Source organism: Peromyscus eremicus, chromosome 1 (genome assembly GCF_949786415.1).
Source record: "Peromyscus eremicus chromosome 1, PerEre_H2_v1, whole genome shotgun sequence".
NCBI classification, from domain to species: Eukaryota; Metazoa; Chordata; class Mammalia; order Rodentia; family Cricetidae; genus Peromyscus; species Peromyscus eremicus.
In genome coordinates, this window is record NC_081416.1 from 49,723,711 (window position 1) to 49,743,838 (window position 20,128).

Genomic DNA, 20,128 nt, shown 5'->3' on the forward strand with positions numbered 1-20,128 from the left:
AGCTCAAATCCCCAGAACCCATGTAAACGCCAAGTAGGCATGATAGCCACCTGTAATTCCAGCCTCAGAAGACAGAGACAGGGGATCCCTAGATTAAGCAGCCATGTCCATGAATGCTGGGTTTCATTGAGTGACCCTGCCTCAATGAATAAGGTATAATAGGGATTAAGGATGATTCCCAGCATATACCTCAGGCCTCCACACATGTTCACACATGTGCATTTGCACCCATATGTGCTCACACACTTACAAACATATATACACACATAACACACATGTATGCATGGAAATGGAAAAAGACAAAAACAACTTCTGCCTTTCAGTTAGATGATTGTGATTAATATTATGTAGTCATTCTAATTGGCAGTACCTACGATCAAGAGCAAGTGACTTGATGTCCTTAGGTTTTTGTGAGTGGTTACTGAGGACATTAGGATTGCTGTAGGATTAATGAAACATACTTTTAAAGGGACAGCGTAGTGCCTGGCATATAATAAACGAGCGGTTGTTATTACAGTTTGTATTTATTGTTATCATCTAACATTCATTATGTACTTGATGTGGTGTAAGCTTGTTTGAGGTCATAAAAGTGCTAAGAGGTGGAGCTGAACCCTGAACTTGTTCTGTTTGATACTATTTTTTTTTTTATTATATGATCTGGAGTCTCATATTGCTGACAGATCATTGGTAAATAGTTTATAAACCAATAGATAGCAAAAAGGCACTAGGGATGCTTTAGCCTCAAATTTAGTGGTGATTTGAAAAACCCACTTTTGGTTTGGCTTATTCCACCAGTAATGCTTCTGTATAAAAAGCTGTATAAAAAGCTCCTGATAGGGAGTTGTGGTCAGACAGAGAAGTAAGGTACAACATGATCCCTGTGAAATGCATTCTGAAACCAATCTGTTTTTCTTTCTTCTGTGTGTGTGTGTGTGTGTATGTGTGTGTGTGTGTGTGTGTGTGTGTGTGTGTGTGGTGTATACATATGAGTGTGCAGATGTGTGTACCCATGAACATGTGTGTATAATTCAGAGAAGGACATGAGTGGTGTTATCCTCTGTCACTCTCTGCTTACTGTCTAGAGACAGGGTCTCTTACTGAACCAATCTTATAGAATATGAGTTGGACGTACATCAACCTGATGTAGGGTGAATGCACAGGACTTAACAGAGAAGGAGCCTAGGAGACAGGGTCTGTCTGGTATCTAACAGATGCCTGTGTTCAAGCTTCATTTTCCTCGTGTTTGAAGACTGGTTTGGAGCCTCTGTCTCTGAACCTCGGTTCTTTTGTATGAAAGGAGATAGTGATGGTGACCTCACAGAAGTGCTGCAAAGGGCCTAGCATCATCCAAATCTGTGATAATATGGGTAATGTTAAGCACAGGCACAAATAGTTCCTGAAGCTTTTAAGATTAAGACTTATCGGTTCCTACATAGCTTCTTTCCACCCAGTGATTTGTCTGATGATCTGGTGAGTTCGCAAGAGGAAATCACATGTAGCTTTCACCAAGAAATACCCAGAAATTCATTGTTCAGGAAGAGGAACACTTCCAAGAGAAAACTGACACAAAGCTCAAGGAGAGAGAGAGAGAGAGGGAGAGGGAGAGGGAGAGGGAGAGGGAGAGGGAGAGGGAGAAGGAGGGAGAGGGAGGGAGAGGGAGGGAGAGGGAGGGAGAGGGAGGGAGGGAGGGAGAGAGAGAGAGAGAGAGAGAGAGAGAGAGAGAGAGAGAGAGAGAGAGAGAGAGAGAACGTGAGCTCCTGTGGTTGACCAGTTGCTCACCCTGAAGTTCTAAGGGGTTTTTGATTGTTTGGTGAACTGATTAAAGGGCTGTTTAATTAGAGCCCTGAAATGCTTCCACATGGTGAGATTGATGAGGACAGAGGGAAGAGAACAGTTGTAGTTAGTCAGGTAGGGGTGGGGTTTGCTCCTGGACTTGAACATCCAGAAGACAAGCAGAAGATGGGATGACCTGGTCCTAACTCTCAGTCCCCACATGCCTGTAGTGACTCTGAACTTGGGGCACACTACAAACTTAACAACTTTCCATATTCTGTCTCTCTCTACCATTGACCAAAGTTTGGACCAGGATTCTCCCTCGTTGATCAGACTAGCTTCAGGAGCTAGTGTTGGGGAGAGAGAAAGGGGAAGGGCTGGAGTGGGTGGTCTAGAGACCACTGATGTTCTCTATAACATGTGTGACCATACCTGAATAATAATGCTAATACATTTTTAAATGTTATTTTGTGAACTATTAAAATGCTACATAAATATTTGAGTAGTTATGCATATGTTTATACTCTGATATGATCACATTAATATTTTATTTTATTTATAGAGGAAAAAATCCCTTGAGTGGCAAAAATACTGATGAGAGGGTTAGAAAGCTCAAGCTTGATCTTTGCTATTTTCTGGAGCACTGCAATTAGGTTTTTAAAAATAGGTATCTATCCATTGGAGAAAGGGGCACTGGATTCGAAGTCACCTATGCATCGAATGAATCTGCATTCCAGATGTTGAGAGTATTGTATTATGAATAAGATGTATTATGTCAGTGACAGACAAGGTTCTTGTCGGTTAATTGTTGCAGTGCTGATGTCCTCTTCACTTTGGGATGAGGCAGACAGGGACAGTGGGTGCTGAGGTTTCTCTGTATCTGCTACCCCCACTGTACATCTGCTTCAGGGACCATGGTGCCCAGGCAGCTGGTGCCTGTGGACAGAGCTGAGGTGTTGCTCGGTGTCCTTTGATGGTGTTCAATCACAAAACAAAATGTTATTGGAAATCCTTTATTTCATGCGCTCATGCAGTCAGGAACTTTAAAGTGTGCAGAAATGGTCCAAGGCTGTAACTTTGTGATCAGCTGCTGGGGTTAGTCTGGAATAGCTGGTTCACTAGAACGTGTCCAGAAGCCTGGCTGTCTTCTGAGATGGCCTTGCCAAAAGTCTCTTTCTTTCCTCCATCCCCTGTCTTCTTCATCTGCCTCTCGGCTCTCTCTTAGTCTTTTCTCTAGTTTTCATTCTCTACATTTGCTCTGTTCTCTTTGAGTATTTTCCTTATTCCTACCCCATGCTCATTCTCTCCTTTTCTCACTTTGGGGGCCAAGGATCATCCGCTTACTGTTTGCACTTGTATCTCCTGGTTATTCTCCATGGGTTCCCTGACCTTGACTCTGATCTGAACCTTACCATTCAAGGTGAGTGATTATTTCCCTCTCAGGAAGGAGGAGTGTGGATTGGAATGACACTTCTTTATAGACTAATTTCCTTGACAGTGGAGATGGCACTCCCTGGGTAGCTGAGCTTTTTTTTCACGCTCTTCCACAAACACAGAAGGTGGACAATTTGTAGCAGGAAGCTCTGCTAAGCATTCCTTTCAGGCGTGGACTATTTTCCCTCTGTTGTCTTTCTGATTATAGATTGAGGAAACCCGGCTCAACATTGACAAGATCTCAGAGAGTGTGGAGGAAGCAAAGAAGCTCTACAGTGTCATTCTCTCTGCACCGATTCCAGAGCCAAGTGAGTGTTGACTGAGTTGAGTCACTCTGTACTGACCCTTTGCATTGGGGCGGAGACAGGCTTGTTTCCCTCCCTTCTGGGAACAGCAAAGGAGCGTATACATTCCCTTGTGTTAATGTGCATACCGTATCACCTCTCTTCTGTCTCTGGGCTTTCACTTCCAGCCTCCACCAGCTCTTCTCTTCATAGTCCCACTTGAACCATTCAAACTCCTCTACTTCCCAGCTCATACCTCTCATGACTAGCAATGCCTGTTACAGCTCCTCACATACCCCAAGCTCCACCCCAGCTTTGTGCCTTGGTTTACATTCTTTCTTCTGACTGAAGTGCATTTTCCAGCCCCCTTCCAGAGTCCTTCCTGGTCAAGTTCATTTTTATTTGTTCTTTTCCTTATGAGGTGTTCTGGAATGGTTCAAGTTCATGAAGTCCCTTTCTTGTCTCTTACTTGTATTTGTTACTGCTGCTGAGGCAAACGTTAGTTCCCCTAAGTGTTTTATATTTGGAGAATACAGTTTAGCACTGTATTTTATGTTCCTAAGGAAAGCAAACAGTCTGCCCTGTTACCTACTTTACCTTCCTGAGTGGCTCTCCAGTTTCTGGGCATATGAGAATTGTCTCCTCATGTTCCTAACTTCCTCTCCACCCTTTCTCCTGCCCCATCCTGCTGATACTTTACTCATGCTAACCTCTGGCTATTCCTCAAGTGTTCCTTGTTCCCTCATGTTCTTTATATATTATTCTTTCTCCTTGGGATTCCTGCTCTTAGTATCCTTGGCTGCTTAGCTAACCTATAGTCTTTTTAACTAGCTAGCTAGCTAACTAACTAACGAAAGAATGAACGAACAAACGAACTAACTAACCACCTAACTGTTTTACCATTTTGCTAACCTGTAGTATTTTTTGTTGAGACTCAGTTCTATTACCTCTGCCTTTAGGGGCTCTTCCAGATCCCTTGAGGCTATGCTAGGGGTTTTCCATAACCATCCCATGCACACCTTGCTCAGAACTTCAACCATACCTTGTGCTACAAAGCAAGACTTCAGATGTACTCCCTATTCATCCCCTGCCAGGTTTAGCCCCTTCAAGGCTGAATCTCCATCTTTTCTCTGATCCCTGAGTTTCTCACTCAGTTTCAAGAGTGGGGGAACTGAATGATGGCACTGGAATAAAGGTTATAACTGTTGTTGATTTTGTTCCATAAACCATGAGTGTGGTGCTCCACCCATCAGGTGGGACAGCCCTGGGCATGTAGTAGGTATATCATAAATACTTGCCTCATTTAAGTTAATGGGCTTTGGTTGAAATTTCTTTTCCCCAGAACTTCCATAGACTCCTCTCCGCTCTCCTGAGATTGAGCGCACGCACGTGGTAAACAAGTTGATTCCTCTAAAAGCGTGACTTGGATTGGGGAGGCTATTTAAATAAAGCAGATCCTGGGCTCTAACCCTGGGGTATTTGGTTCTTTGAGTCTGAGATGGGGTGCCTGGAAAATGCCTTTTAATTTAGTTAATAATTTTATTTTGGATGCGAGGGATTAAATCTAGGGCTTGGTGCATGCTAAGCATGTGATCCACCACTGTGCCATTCCCTTAGTCTGAAAACACTTTAGAAAGAAAAACCAACCAACCAACAAAGTCCACCAACACTATTTCTCTGTGGCTGTAGTGATCGATTCTGGAAAGCACATTGGGATGAACACTGCAGTGGCAGCGAGTGTCCGAGAAGGCTTCTGCCTCCTCGTCTGTTGATTGTTGTGACTCACGGGCAGTTCGTCCTCTTTTCTAACTGAGCCTACCTTTCATGTTTACCCAGAAACCAAAGACGACCTTGAACAGCTCACGACTGAGATCAAGAAAAGGGCCAACAACGTCCGGAACAAGCTGAAGAGTAAGAAGGGGACACAGGAAAAAGCCAGTCCCCACCACAGCAGATGCAGCTTCTCAGGGCTCGCTTCTCAGCTGCCAGTCATCTCAATGGGGGTGACATCATCTGTCCCATTTTTACTGGAGGCTCGGGCACCGTCCCTGGACTGACCTACTGCGTCCTTAGACACTTATTGCCTCTTGAATTCTCACTGCAGTTGAAAATAACCAGAACTGAAGTTAGAAAGTGGGAGTTAAGATGTGCTTTCCAAGCTGCTGTGGTGGCGCATGCCTTTGATCCCGGCATTTGGGAGGCAGAGGCAGGTGGATCTTTGTGAGTTCGAGGCCAGCCTGGTCTATAGAGTTCCTAGACAGCCAGAGCTACACAGAGAAATCCTGTCTTGAAAACCAAAACAAACAAACACCCCAGGCCAACAAAAACAGCTTAGCTTAGTCCTTTTGTTCTCTCTCACTGTTCCCCAGCACCCATGTACATTTGAGAGGTAACTGCAGAGGCCTACGTACAGGGTTTGTCATTCAGCCAGCGGACACTCCTTCTGTGTATCTTCTCATTCCTGCCTCCTCCCCTGGTTTTGGAGCACAGCTCAGTGAAGCCACTATCATAGGCCCAATCCTCCTGGGGATCCCAGATGCTTGCTTAGTTCCACAGCTGTCATCCATGTTCCCATTCAAAGTACTGGTTGAGGATGTGTTATTGGTCAGAGAGGAAATCAGTATTATTTCTTCCCTCCCCTGTAAATTACAACAGTTTTTTCAATGGGTATGGAGAGGAAGACAGCTTCCGAAAATGTGATTGTTCCTGTGCTAAGCAGTTCATTTGATTTTTGCATTGGTATTTTAAGGAGGTTCAGGTTGAGCATCCTTAATCCAAAATTTCCAAATATTCCAAAATTTGAAACTTCTTGAGCATTCACTACACTGTAAGTAGAAAATTTCACACTTAGCCTTACAAGTACACTAGAAATATATCTCCAAGCTCTAAGATATGTATGAAACACAAATGAATCCTTTGTGCCATCCCCAATGTTATAAATATGTAAATATTCCAGGTTTTGATAAAATCTGGAACACCCCTGGTTCTAAGCCTTTCACATCAGGGTGCTCAGCTTGTATTGCTACCTTTTCCCTTTTGTAAACAAGAGGGCAGATAGTGAAAGAGGTTTCATGGTTTCCCCGTGTCACATTGCTAGTCCATAGCAGGGTAAGGGTTTGAATCTCAGTCCCTTGGTGACCTGAACTGAACTGCCAACTGTGTTGCTGAGACGCGGCGATAGCACAGGCTGATGAGAGCAAGCGTGTAGCTCGTGGGAGGAGACGTTAACCTTTTGCAGCTGCACCTCCCTGTTGTCCACCTTCATGGTCTCTGTGTGTGAGGATGGGGAAGGAATCTGCATGAATAGGATGCTTTGTGGAAGGAAGGACAGGTGTGTTGCTGGAATAACTCTCTCCCTCTAGGTATGGAGAAGCATATTGAAGAAGATGAGGTCCGGTCATCAGCAGACCTTAGGATCCGAAAGTCCCAGGTAACTTTGTTTCTGGTTTAACAATCATTTTTGCCATTCTTTTAATTATTTTTTTCCTGCTATTGTGCATTAAAAAAAAAAAAAAAAGATATGATTCTATTGTATTGGGATTCAGTTTGAGGAACTGAGAAAATGGAGCCAACCAGGTTGAAGCAGTGGTCAGGGCCCATTGGTCCCTTTTGGCCTTCTCTCACACACAAAAGAAGGCACTTAAAAGTACTTCCCTTCAACACCCCCCATGTCTTCTAAAGATGGTTAGTTAGTAGTTGTCCAGTTTGGAGTCGGACATTTTGGAGTCATCAAAAAATGGTCCTTGTCCTATGAGAACTGTCACAAAGCATAACTCCAACACTCGGGAGGCTGAGGCAAGAGGCCTGCCAAGACTTCAAGGCTGCCCTGCCTGAGCTAGAGTGTGAGAACATTAAAAACCAAACCAAAACAGGAAAAAGAGGGAGGAACCTGATCCAATGCTTAAGTGGTAATTATTATACAGCATATAGAATGTATATATATGTATATATACATATATATATTATACAGCAGGAGAACAATGTAAGAGGATATCATTGAATACATGGTCATCTCATCACTGAAGGTCTCATGGAGAACTGGGTAGCTAGTGAAGGCTGGGCCTTGGGGAAGCAAGAGTGCCAGTGTAGACAGGCTCAGGAGGCAGAGCTTCCCTTTTTTGAGAGGAAGTAAGAAATAGGATCAGGGATGAGTATGTTTGTGTATGTGCGTGTTGGCAGCAGGAGAGGAGTGTTGTGGGTGGCGGTGGCAGAGGGTTGAGTTTAGGATAGATGTAAGGGGAATAACCTGTCTTGAGAAAAGAGTTTGTTGTTGGGTAGCAGGTGCTGAATTTCCAGCAGATAGTGTAGTGTCAAAGGTCTTTACTAGTTGAGGGAATTTGGATCTAATCCAGTAGCTGACAGTCATTTGTTTGAGGTCACACACCATGCTAGGGGAATGTGATAGTGTTTTGGATATTCGTGGGGGAAGAGGCAAGGGGCTGGGAGGCCCCTAGTTAGGCTTTTGTAATGGTTCAGTCTGAATTTACATGGAAGTAGTGCATTTGGGGAAAAAAAAGATATCAGTAGGGCTTGATGCTGTGAGGTGGGTAAGGAATTAAAATTATTATGTAGGTCTGTTGAGAGAAAATGTCTATTTGTAAGCAAGAAAAGTTGAGGTTGTCAGTTGGGGTAAGAACTGCACAATCTTTGGCAAGCATTGCTTGTGGGATGGGTGGCTGACAACTTTAGCCAGGGCTATGGTGGAAAATTGCTACTGGGCTCTCAGGTTCTCGGTGATTCTCTCCTTTTGACTAAACATTGTGATGTGAGTTCAGTAAAGGAGGAAACGGGTAGTGGGGATGGCACATTGGAAGTGGCAGTGGGCTCCTCCTGTAGCACCAAACTAGGAGAGCAAAACTGGGTTTTGCATTTTGTCTTTTGGTTTCCGGCCCAGGCAGCTGCAGACTAGGCTGTGCTGGGGTGGGACAGAGCTTGACACCGTCTCCTGGGGTCTGCTCATTTAACGTTGTTTCCGCAGCATTCCGTCCTCTCCCGGAAGTTTGTGGAGGTGATGACAAAGTACAACGAGGCTCAGGTGGACTTCCGGGAACGCAGCAAAGGGCGCATCCAGCGGCAGCTTGAAATTAGTATGTGTTTGAAGATGGGCCAGTGTCTGTCCCTACCCCTTCCTGCCCTGTGGTTGTCCATCCCAAATCCTGGGAGAAGCAACAATGACCCTGCTGCTTGGGCCGTCTGCATTCTATTTGGTGTTCAAATACAGGACAGATGATCTGGGATTGGTATGTCTGTAATGTGGTATCCTAGATTGAAAAGTGTTATATTTGTTGAGCCAAGGAATTTTATTCTTATGGGATCCAACACTTACCATACTTGCCGGGGACACCCACTAAATAGTCGCTCTCTAGAGAACTCATTGCATCGTTTTGCTGTTAAATGGGAAAGTGCATTTATGACACAAAGGTGTAGTGCTAGTTGCTGTGAAGAGTTAAAAAATTAATAAAGTTACATTGTTTAGGAATTTAGTGATATGGGAGGGTAGGCCTTTCAAGGAAAATGGCTTCAGGTGGGAGAAGCTGTGTGAACAAAGATGTTATCAAGAAAAAGCAGATGTGTTTGTCTAGGAGTGGCAAGTTGTCCGGGATTGGAAGGAGGGCATGTTTGAAGCTGCCATGTAGGTTGAGGAAGGGCTGCCCACAAATTGTGCACTGTCATGAGGGCCTGGGGCTCTGTGGTATGGTGGTTGGGGCTAATAAGCAGTCTGAGCTGAGAAGTAATGGAGTATGTGCTTGGGGGTGGGGATTGACTGCTGATAATGTTAAAGGTGGATTGAATTGGGAGAGAAATCAGAAGAGTCAGTGGGTTGTTGGAAACAGTGTTGGTTTGGGAGGATATTTTAAATGGAGTTATGCTTTGATCTGATATTTGATGTTGTATTTCTTTTCTCACAAAGCTGGCAAGAAGACAACAGATGAGGAGCTGGAAGAGATGTTGGAGAGTGGTAACCCTACCATCTTCACTTCTGGAGTGAGTGACGGAGGCACCATGGACAGGGAGGGTCATGGGGAGCTTCACTGCAGTTGTGGCTATGCAGAGGAGGGAGCTTACGGGGGAGGGGGTGGGGTGTGAGGGCTATGCAGGGGCAGTCTGTTACTAGCATGGCTGATGGCCTGTCTGTATGGGGCCTTTTGTAGATCATCGACTCGCAGATTTCTAAGCAAGCCCTCAGTGAGATTGAGGGTCGGCACAAGGATATCGTGAGGCTGGAGAGCAGCATCAAGGAGCTCCATGACATGTTTATGGACATCGCCATGCTGGTGGAGAATCAGGTAGCTAGCAGGGAGAAAGGCACACATTTCCTTGAGAACATTTTGGAGGTCCAGTGGGGCAAGGAATGGGTATTTTTCACCATGGAGCAACAAAATTCTAGAGTCTGAGGCAGAGGTGTGCATTCTTACTTATCAAGTGTTGGCATTTGAGCCATCTCAATCTTGTTATTTCTGCGTGTTATTTCGGTTTCACAGTGATTCTAGTTAATAATGAAGTTTCCTATGTCATGACAAGGACCTAGTTCACCCAGCATCTTTTTTTTTTTTTTCTTCTCCTTCTTTCCCACCCCACTTTAAAAGTAAATACCTGGGTTCTTGGGCTGGAGCATGTGTAGTTCAGTTGACAGGGTGCCTGCCTACCATTAATAGGCTTTGGGTCCAAGCCATCTTCTGGCCCAGATCCACATAAAGCAGGCATAGTGGTGTATACTTATAATCTCAGCACTTGGGAGATGGAGGCAGAGGATTAGCAGCTAAAGGTTATCTTCTAACACAGAGCAAGTCTGAGGGGGCTGCCAGGGCTAAAAAAAAAGTAAGCCCTCAGTGAGATTGAGGGTCGGCACAAGGATATCGTGAAGCCTTGGCAGTCAGCCTATTTATGTGAATTATTTTATTGAATTTTTTCCCTCCAATTCACCATAGAACTTAAAAGCAAGCTAATTTTTCCAGTTTTGTTTTGTTTTTATATTTCTGTTTTTCTGAGCATGTTGGCACTTTTTTTTTTTTTTTTTTTTTGCTAAGAATCAACAGTAGGGATGAATGAAGAATTAGTAAAGGAATATTTATAAAAGCACTTATGGTACTTGGCAGTTCATCCCAAGGTATGCCTGCTCAGGGGTGGAATTCGGTATTGCTTGCATATGCTCTTCATTTCTGTCAGATAGTTTGTCCCCGGTTCTTGGGATAGAGTTAGATATCAAGCAGGGCCACAGGGTTGTACAGCCTTCACCAGGAACCTCCAGCTGTTCAGCCACCTGGACAGAATTGGAAACTTGCTTAGGAGGTGGACCACTGAGCCTCATTGAAGCCTGGGCAGTGGCCGACTAGTTTTCACGTTAGTTCTCTGCCCTTAGTTTGGTACTTTTCTCCTATTCCTCTTTCTGGCCTTTGAGACCCTTTCTCAATCCCTCCACTCCTACTTCTCTTTTTTCCCACCACATTGCCTTGCCGAGGATCTGGTTTGAGTTTCAAGTGATGGTAAGTGCCTTGCTTTGTTTATTTGAGAGCCCTGTGGTGATAGGATAGGGTTGAGAAAGGTCTGGGCGGAGGGTGAGGGGAGTTCTCTACTTCAGATTCTCAGGAAGTAACTGGAGTGACCAAACTTTCTTGATAGGAAGTAAAAGCTGGGAAATAGTTGGTAATCTTATTAGAAGACTAGAGTCTGGAGGAGAAGATGGGTAAACCCAGCACCTACTGCTTAAGGAGCTTGGGGATTTCTCTTGAAGAGCATAAGTACTTTCTACTGTTGCCAACCTGATACTTATGAATACCTTTTATGTGCCAGGTGATATTTACAGTAGTGAGTAGACTCATTTAGGCTGAATGAACTTGGTTTGGGCCTGAATGGCTAACAGGGGGCCAGCATCCTGGTGATACTCTAAAAATTGGAGACTTTCTTATTTTGGTTCATCCCTATATGTGTAAAAGATAAGAAAATTAAAGGAAAATGTGGAGAGGGAATCTTTGTGTATATTTACACATAGTTACTAAGCATCTAGAAAACCTGCTTCAAGGTGTTTAGCACAGTGCTGATCTGAAGGAAGTAATCCAGGATTTGTAGAATGAGTGACCACTGTCAAGGACTGGGGAACTCTAGGTCATCACATAGGAAATGGGCAAGTTTGCTCCACAGAAGGCTGTGCGCTAAGGTTTCTGTATGTGTCTTGGCATGGAAGACTGTTGAGTCCCTTCACCATGTTAGCTGGGGCTGTTGTAGGTGAGTTAACAAGTGTGACTTGTGTCTCCTTTTCAGGGTGAGATGTTAGATAACATAGAGTTGAATGTCATGCACACCGTGGACCATGTGGAGAAGGCACGGGATGAAACTAAAAAAGCCATGAAGTATCAGGGTCAAGCTCGGAAGGTGAGGTTTTCCTTCTGTCTTCAGACAAGAGAGTCCATTTTGTTTGCTACTGCGCTTTCTCTCTCCCCTCCTTCTGTCTGTTTCTGTTGCCACCACATCTTGCATCTGGGGAAAGGGAGCCATGATTGACCGTATTGAGAACAACATGGACCAGTCAGTGGGCTTTGTGGAGCGGGCTGTGGCAGATACCAAAAAGGCTGTCAAGTATCAGAGCGAAGCCCGGAGGGTGAGCGCCTCAGTCTCTGCTTGTTGTACCTTATCTTCCTGTCTTTTGTCACCTTTATATCTCTGTCCTTGAGCCCATGTCTTTCCTCTCTGTCCTAGCCTCTTCCAAACCCCTACCTTAGTCTTTCCTAGAGACTTCCTTCTTCCTGGGTACCTTGCATGGATCTGGCTCTCACATGCTTTTGGCCCAAGAACCAACACTTGAGCACCCCTGTAGACTGGAGACATGGCCTGGGTCTTGTCATTAATCTCCTGAATGTAGTTGATGAACCCTTAACCCATTACACAGATCTTTGGTAATGTCTTCCACCAGGCTTGGGCTCCCCATTCTTTTTCTCTTATGTGAACCTAGCACAGATGCTAATTGTTATGTAAAAGTTACCATTTGTTCATGGAAGCATCTCCTTTCTCTAGAGGAAGCAATTTGAGGGTCAGAGGGTAAGTAGCTGGCTTCAGGCCACTCAGCAGCCCAGGAGGTGGGCCTGGCATTCACAGCCTACTCATACTCTTTCCACTGTATCTTTGTGTCTGCCTGCCCTCCTGGCTCTATGCTCAAGAACTTCAAAGCTTCTGTCCTCATTGACGGTGTACGTCCAGCGATGGCAGCTTCTACCTTTCACTCTTCTTTGTTCCTCGTGGGCTCTGATGTTTTTATTCTTAGCTCTTTCTCTTCCAACTGCTCTTTCTATTGCTTGTGCAACTATTCAGGGAGCCAGCAATTCAGTTTTCCTCCGAATCTGTGCTCACTCGCAGTTTGGACACCTATTCAGTATATGTGTTCTGAAGTGTATACTGGACTTTAAGAGGGCAGGCAGATGAATACAAGTTGGTAACTAGGACTATGTCAGAGATATCTTTGTGCTCGCTGTTGAAAAGACAAATGTACATGTTTTATGGATTGGCCAAGTGCTGCTTGGAGACCTCATAATACAGATTGCCGTGAGTGTACATATGCAAGCTGAGAGCTGTAGGTGCTCCACATTTCTACTTGCTGGCTAGGCATAAAGGAATTTAAGAAATGTAAAATATACATGAGAACATTTTTATGTGGACATGCATTTTTATTTGGATTGAGATTTTTTTTTTCTTGGTAAAAGAGATGAGAAGGGCTGAATGTTAGATGAGTTGCTTCTTTCTTAACTTTTTTTGTAATGATTTTTATTTTTCTTTCTTATTCCTTTCTCCAGAAATTGATAATTATCATTGTGGTAGTAGTTGTGTTGCTGGGCATTTTAGCGTTGATTATTGGACTGTCCGTTGGGCTGAAGTAAGAGTGGCCTAAGGGGCTGCTGCACTGAAATGTAAGTAGATGAACAGTTTTGGGGGCTCTGGACTGGCTCCTCCTGAGGATTAGACTGGGATTTCATAAAGCTACTCTTTTCTAATGACTGTCACAATGTGCTTTAAAATTGTTGGTAGCCATGATTTTTTTCATTTCTTTCAAATTCCACTCTTGGGTTCTGGCTGCAGGGTATTATTGGTCATGTCTTCTCTGTTTGTAGCCTGAAGATTCTGTCCTACTTTATCTTGTTTCTTGGCACACTTGAGCATCTCATTTGATGTCCGTACCCAGGGAACATGGGTAGATGTTGGGTATCATCTGGGAGCTATCTTCTAAATTCTTAGTAGCTTTCCTGGATGCTAGGTTTAGCTTTCCTTGTCCTTTTTCAACATAACTGACGCTTTATGCTGCGGCTTCAGGCCGTTAAGAGTTATGTTTGTGGCTGAATGGTTGGCTCTTGAATGAGGTACTTGTAACATTTTTAAGTGTTGACTCATGGCAGAGAGTCTGCTAAGCACCTTATATATGTAACAGAATCCTCACAACATTCTTATGAGGCAGGTAGTATTATTTTAGAAGTAGAAAATTTCAAGTCTTAGAGAAAGGTCAAACTCACACAGCTAATAGTGGACCTAGGAGAGTGCTACATCTTAGTTTCTCTTTATAAAATAAGGTAGTGTTTATCATTGTCTATAAAGTCCAGAGAATTCTAGGCTATCAACCAACATTTATTAAGATATAGCTGGCCAGTAAATTAGGCTTGACATTGGTGAACATGATAAAGATGACCTAGTAGTCCTTGGGACTTAAGAACTTTTTTTTCTGAATAAAACAGAGCATATATCATTTTTAAAATCTTGTAAGATATAGACAAGTGAAGTTACATTGTAATATTATTTCTCTAAACACATGGCAGGCTCACACACTCTCAGTTTTGTATAGTTCAGTATGTTTTAACTATATAATGCTTTTTACCCAGTTAGAAAATCCTAAAGATCATTCTTTGTCACTAAAATCTTGTTGTAAATCTAATTCTCAATGAGGACATTTAGCATTTCCTCAGTGCTGAAGTTTATATTATTTTGCTATCATTAAATGTGATGAGCTTTATATTTTTCTTTTCTCTTTACTGTAAATTCAGAAATTAGATTACTGAGGTAACAAGCACGAACCTCCCTGAGAGGTGATGCAGACTTCGATGTTGACACAGGGCTGATCCTTCATTTACTTTGTCCCACCTCAGTGTATCACTGCATCTCTCCCCTTTCCATGTGACTGGAGGATCTGGAAGTCAGATTAGTAAATCTTAAGTGTTCAACTTTACATTGAGAGATAACTGCGATGAGGCAATCAAGCTTCATAGGTTCTTTTGATCCCTTGTCTTTTTCCTGACATCGTTACAGTCCTTGATGACCTCTCTTTATAAAGTTTTAGTTTTTGCTCAGTCTTGACTATCTCAATGCAAAATATGGTGAAATAATAAAAAAGGTGTAATAGTTATTATCTTTCCATATCCTCAGATGAAAGATGCCTTGCAAATTCATGATGCCTCTTAACCCTCATTCCTAATTCCAAGAATTCAGAATATAGAAGACTCATTTTTGAGGAGGTTAACACTATTACTTTTCGCTGACTAACCAGACTGCACAGCATTAAGTTGCTCTGAAGTTACGTGGCTTACTGCATGTTGTTCAGTATTCCCTAGTAAAGGCAAGGTTGATTGGCACCTAGGTCTAGGCTTACCGGTCTCCCATGCCAACCCATGACCAAGGACAATCTGTGTTTACATTCTGCAGTTGCATGCCAGCTGCAGGGCTAAGACATCATCCATGCCTCTAACTTACAGAGAGCCACTGGAGAAACTTGCCCACTCTTACATCACTTCTAAGATGAAGCAGCCATAGTATAACACCTGAGATTTTCTGTAGTCTTTTGATTGTGCCTGTCTGCTTCCTATGTGAAGGGAGGGCTCCTGGAGAGGATCTGGATATAGGATGCTTCTGAAACTTGAATTCAAGAGAAGAGCTGTCACGTGCCAGGCAGAGAACAGGTGTTTTCAACTAGTGATTGTGCATCCTCATGTCCTTCCACAGCTAATAGATTGTGGCACAAAGGCTTATATAAGTCGCCTAAATATTTTTGGTACTACTGTTAAATAACTGAAACACTTTTAAAATTAGTGTGCACAGTAATGGGTTCGTTATGTCATGTATGTATTTTTTGTTGACCTGCCTACCCACCTCCTGCTGGATCTCCAACCCCAGTAGCTCTCTGTTCACCTTTCATGTCACATGTATTCTATTGTCAGTCTCCTCCACACCCCACTACCACCATCATGGTCCCCTGTACCTAGAGCAGTGGTTCTCAACCTGTGGGTTGCAACCCCCAAAAGGCCATTAGAAAACAGAGATATTTACATTATCATTCATAACTGTAGCAAAATTTACAGTTATGAAGTAGCAATGAAAATCATTTTGGGGTTGAGGGTCACCATAACATGAGGAACTCTATTAAGGGTTGCAGCATTAGGAACGTTGAGAAACACTGACCTAGAGGTTTTATTAGTTCTTTTACAATGCAGATCTTTTGTTTCACATGTCCAGCCTTAAGTTTGTTTCTGGGCTATTTCAATTTAGTGTTGACTTCTGCATGCTCTTTTTTTGTAGGCGTTTCTGATCTTTAATCTCCACATTTGGGGTTTGTGGTGAATTCCTCATGCCTTAGCATTGTCCTGTATACTAATCAGTGCCCCCTCCTTCTCCTTGCCTCTCTTAGAACCCGATTTCACTCCAGCTTGGCCTGACCACTCTTGTCTCCAGATGCGAACGGAGTTCTAATGGCCTTCCTGAGAACGAGGGGCACCTGTTCCTTTATTTCCTTGTAGCCACCCTCAGACCCGGCTCACCAATCTGCCCCTGGAAGACTCTAGCCTACCTGGTGCAGCCCTGAGTTCTCCTCAAAACCACCTCCCACCCTAGCAGCCGATGTACCCTCCCTCCTGGACTGTGTGAAGCAACCCAGCTTTCCCTTCCTTCTGGTGTGTCTCTTACACCTTGCGCCTTGTAAAGTCCCTGTGAGACCAGCCTGAGGCGCTGCATTTCTACCTCATGGAATATTCTCCTGGAATATACTTTGCAGGGGAGTAACCAACAAAATAGAGGAGTTCGTCTAAGTCTGGCAGGAGTGTGGCTTGGATTAGAGCCCCTGGCTGGCAGGATGCCAGGCCTTAGTTTGTTGTCCTGTGTCCTGAGAACATGAGGGACTGACAGATGCCGTTTTGAGCTTATGACTTATTTGAAATCCACCCTTTAATTAAGCTCTAAGTTCAGTTTGTGGGCCACTTTGGTTTTTCTCTGTATTCACTCTTGTTTACTCAGAGGGACCAGGGTGACAGTCCTCTGAAGCTACCATTGGCAAAGACTGAAGTTATGGAATATGCTTTCATGTGTGAGTCTTGGACACTGGCTAGTCACTGTTAGAGATTTGCTATTTGTGAAGCCATTACTCGGAGGCCAAGCAGAACCTAGGATTTATAACCGGGCCAGGGACAAGGTGCTAGCTATAGTCTCAGGCTCTGGAAGTATCCAGAGTGTACTTTTATAATGGTATGTGAGAGATATGTACATAATTGTCTGCCTCTCAGGAAGCAGGAAAACTAGAAGATACTCTGAGCTCAAAAAAAAAAAAAAAAAAAAGTGGCAAGGTAAACAACAGAGCCTGGTGAGAATCAGGTAAGGGATATATGTTTACCTCAAGTGAACCATTGTAAAAATGTGATTTTCCCCCTTGTCATCATGGAGCTTGTTTTCTGGATGGCTGCTGAGATGGGAATCAAATGAGACCTTTGGAGTAAGGACTGAGATGATTCCCACTGAAGTTTTCTGCAGAGTAGATAGTGTAATATTAATCCCAGCTGCTGCCTACAAGAGGGTGGTCCAGAGAGCCCCCCCCCCCCCCCAACTATCTGATGTTCTCCGTACTATTCACGTGATGTCCCTCTCTGGCGGGAGGCTTGGGAGGCTATAGAGCAGCTCTTCCTGCTCTGTTGTCTCCCATAATTCTTACCATGGAGGCAACAGCCTAGAAATCCTTATTTAGTGATTGCAAACCAGTGGTAAGCCTCAGACCTTTGGTGGTCCCTGCCAGTATCCCTGACTTTGGGTATTGAAGCCCCAACTTTAATGCTTTGTGGGACAGGGTGAACATTCTAATCCAGGCACTGCCCATGAGCTTCCTTTGTAAAGGCTTTCTCTCCAGTCATCCAGCACTCAGGACAGAGCCACAGGGATGCCCTTCTTCCTTCCTATGGCTGTGACGTCTGACAGGACATGCGCTCCAGCTAGGAGGGGTGACATTCCTCAGTGCAGGCCTTCTCTCTCCTCTGACGATGATTCAGGGGATGAAAGTTTGAAATAAATACCACATGTGAAGGGCTTTTGTTGTTTATATTTTTTTTTAATGTAAACTTGATTATTTTATTGCTAATTTAAAAATAAATGACTTTATATTGATTGCAAAACAGCTCTGGGTCCATCTCCCTGGAAAACACTTTGGTGATTTGGTGCCACCATGTGGTGACTTTTGGTGCCCCTGAAAAAAACTGTCACTCAACTTGCTCTAGTAGGCAGTAGGGGATCTGATGGGATGATAGCCAGAAGGCAGAAAGGGCAACACACAGATCCCTGTGGATCTGATTTCAAGTCTAACCTGGAAACATTTCTGTGAACAAGCCAGATCCATCCATTTTCCTTCTGGTGTTTCCTGTCCCCTCCTTCCCTCTTCCGTATCTAGCTGTACCTGTCTCCTTGTCGTCAGAATGTGTATCTGCACAGTGATGCCATTTCTCATGTAATTCTCTCTCCTTATGATGAGCAGAAGAAGATCATGATCATGATCTGCTGTATTATCCTTGCCATCATCTTGGCTTCTACCATTGGGGGCATATTTGCCTGAAAAGGTGAGCTGTCTGGGGAGGGCCAGGGCTGCTGTCACTCACCTGACTACTTGTATTCTGCTTGCTTTCACTATATGCAAACCAGACTGCCTAATAAGGGGTGGGGACTGGGTGCAGGACTAGGTCACTGTTAGAGAAAACCAAGGAAAGGGATGTTTTGGAGAGAAGTAGGTGAAGAATAATTGGTAGTAGGTAGTCAGTGAGGGAGATGGGGAGACAAGGTAGAATCTGCCCCATGATTGAGTCTGGTGGGACAGTGCTTCTGAACAGTAAGGGATATTCATTCCTCTTGTAAAATCTGAGCCTCTGTATCTGGAAATGGTAAGAGGAGTAAGAATTAACTTTTGCATTGAACTTGCCTTAAACCCCTCCCCCCCACTTCCAAGGATAGGACAAGCTAGTACAGTTTTGAGAGTACTTTCTCACACCTTCAAAGGAGAGGTGGTATCCTGGCTATGAAGACCATGCTGTGTAATACATGATTTTTCTTTCCATTTTCTGTTACCTCCTCCTGCCCTCACAGATGGAATCTCCAATCTTCACCTCTCTGGTGCCATCACTTCTCCTCTTCAGAGTCCTCAACAGCTATGCCTCTTTCCATTAGGAAACTTACAACACAGGGCACCAATCAAAGGCTTATTAAATGTCACACAGAGGGAACAAATTAACGAAAATGCAGAATTGAAGGGGGCTGGATGAAGGAACAGGGAGCACAGCAGTACACAGCTGGTTTAGATGGTCCTTAAAGGGCAGGCCTGCGTGGTAGAGAAGCATAATGGGTCCCTGTTGGGGTACAACACAGCCTGAATGCCAGGACAGTGGTGGAGAGGCAGGTATTGTAACATGCCCAACTCGCAGGGTCTTAAATTGAACTCTGTGAGCCTGTCTCAGATCATGGTACTCACTACTTCTACCCTCGAGGCTCCTTCGGCCTCACCCTTAACCAACCAGATGTCCGCTTCCTTCTTCAGGGTCCAAGAATAGTTTTAAAGCATAGACTGTTTAAGGATCGGCACCATGCCTAGCTTAAACACTGCCATGTCCCTGTTGCTTAGCAGTGCCTGCCACTGTCACATATGTGCTTACTTGCAGTCAAGCTTTGATTCCATTCATGGATGAGTCCTTAGGCTGGGTTTTTAAACTCTTTTAAGATATGATTGGGAACATGGTTTATTACTATCAGTGGCTTATGCAAAAATACTATAACCCCCTCATTACCATATCATACACGTTAAAGTGTTTTTTTTGGGGGGGTGTTGGTAAGTAGAAGTTGAGTTTCTGTTGGTGGTATAGATTTCTATCAATAGAGATGGTTGGTTTCAGGATGGAGGTTCATTACCTAAATTTCTTCCTCCGACAAGGAAGAAGTTTATACTATGATTCAGCTCCCAATAGTTAATCAAACTGGCACACTTTGTGATCTGTAACAATGGGAGATGTAAGGGAGAAAAGTGTGGTCAGGCTCCTGACCACACCAGATCTGTTAGCAGAGACTGCTAGTCAGTGACAGGTGCAAGAAACTGGTTCAAGCACATCCCCAATCCAAGGTCATTGTGTTTTGATTTAAAATATCATTTACTTAAGAGATTATTACATTGAAGACACTCATTAAGATAAATTAAAAAACTGGGACTAAATATCCTTTTGAAAGTAAGTGAAATATTTCTGTTTTTTGTTAGAGATCTTATTTTTTAAGAAACAGGATGAAGAAACAATGTTTTATCAGTGTGCTGTTTTCTACTCACTTTCAAAAGCAAGTGGTTTAATACTGCTATCAATTTGTGTTTCGGTTTGAATAGGGGATAC

The 20,128-nt window shown here is 43.7% G+C and overlaps 1 protein-coding gene across 1 annotated transcript in view; it reads left to right on the forward strand.

The window, feature by feature from the left end:
* Stx3 (syntaxin 3) overlaps window positions 1-16,506 on the forward strand; it is a 38,869-nt gene extending 22,363 nt beyond the window's left edge. The window contains exons 3-11 of the mRNA XM_059260386.1: window positions 3,416-3,515; window positions 5,328-5,402; window positions 6,854-6,921; window positions 8,470-8,578; window positions 9,403-9,476; window positions 9,644-9,778; window positions 11,751-11,861; window positions 13,274-13,387; window positions 16,144-16,506. Coding sequence (XP_059116369.1) covers window positions 3,416-3,515; window positions 5,328-5,402; window positions 6,854-6,921; window positions 8,470-8,578; window positions 9,403-9,476; window positions 9,644-9,778; window positions 11,751-11,861; window positions 13,274-13,357 — 756 coding nt within the window. The 3' untranslated portion in view covers window positions 13,358-13,387; window positions 16,144-16,506. The remainder of the gene's footprint in view (window positions 1-3,415; window positions 3,516-5,327; window positions 5,403-6,853; window positions 6,922-8,469; window positions 8,579-9,402; window positions 9,477-9,643; window positions 9,779-11,750; window positions 11,862-13,273; window positions 13,388-16,143) is intronic.
* The last annotated feature ends 3,622 nt before the right edge of the window (window positions 16,507-20,128 follow it).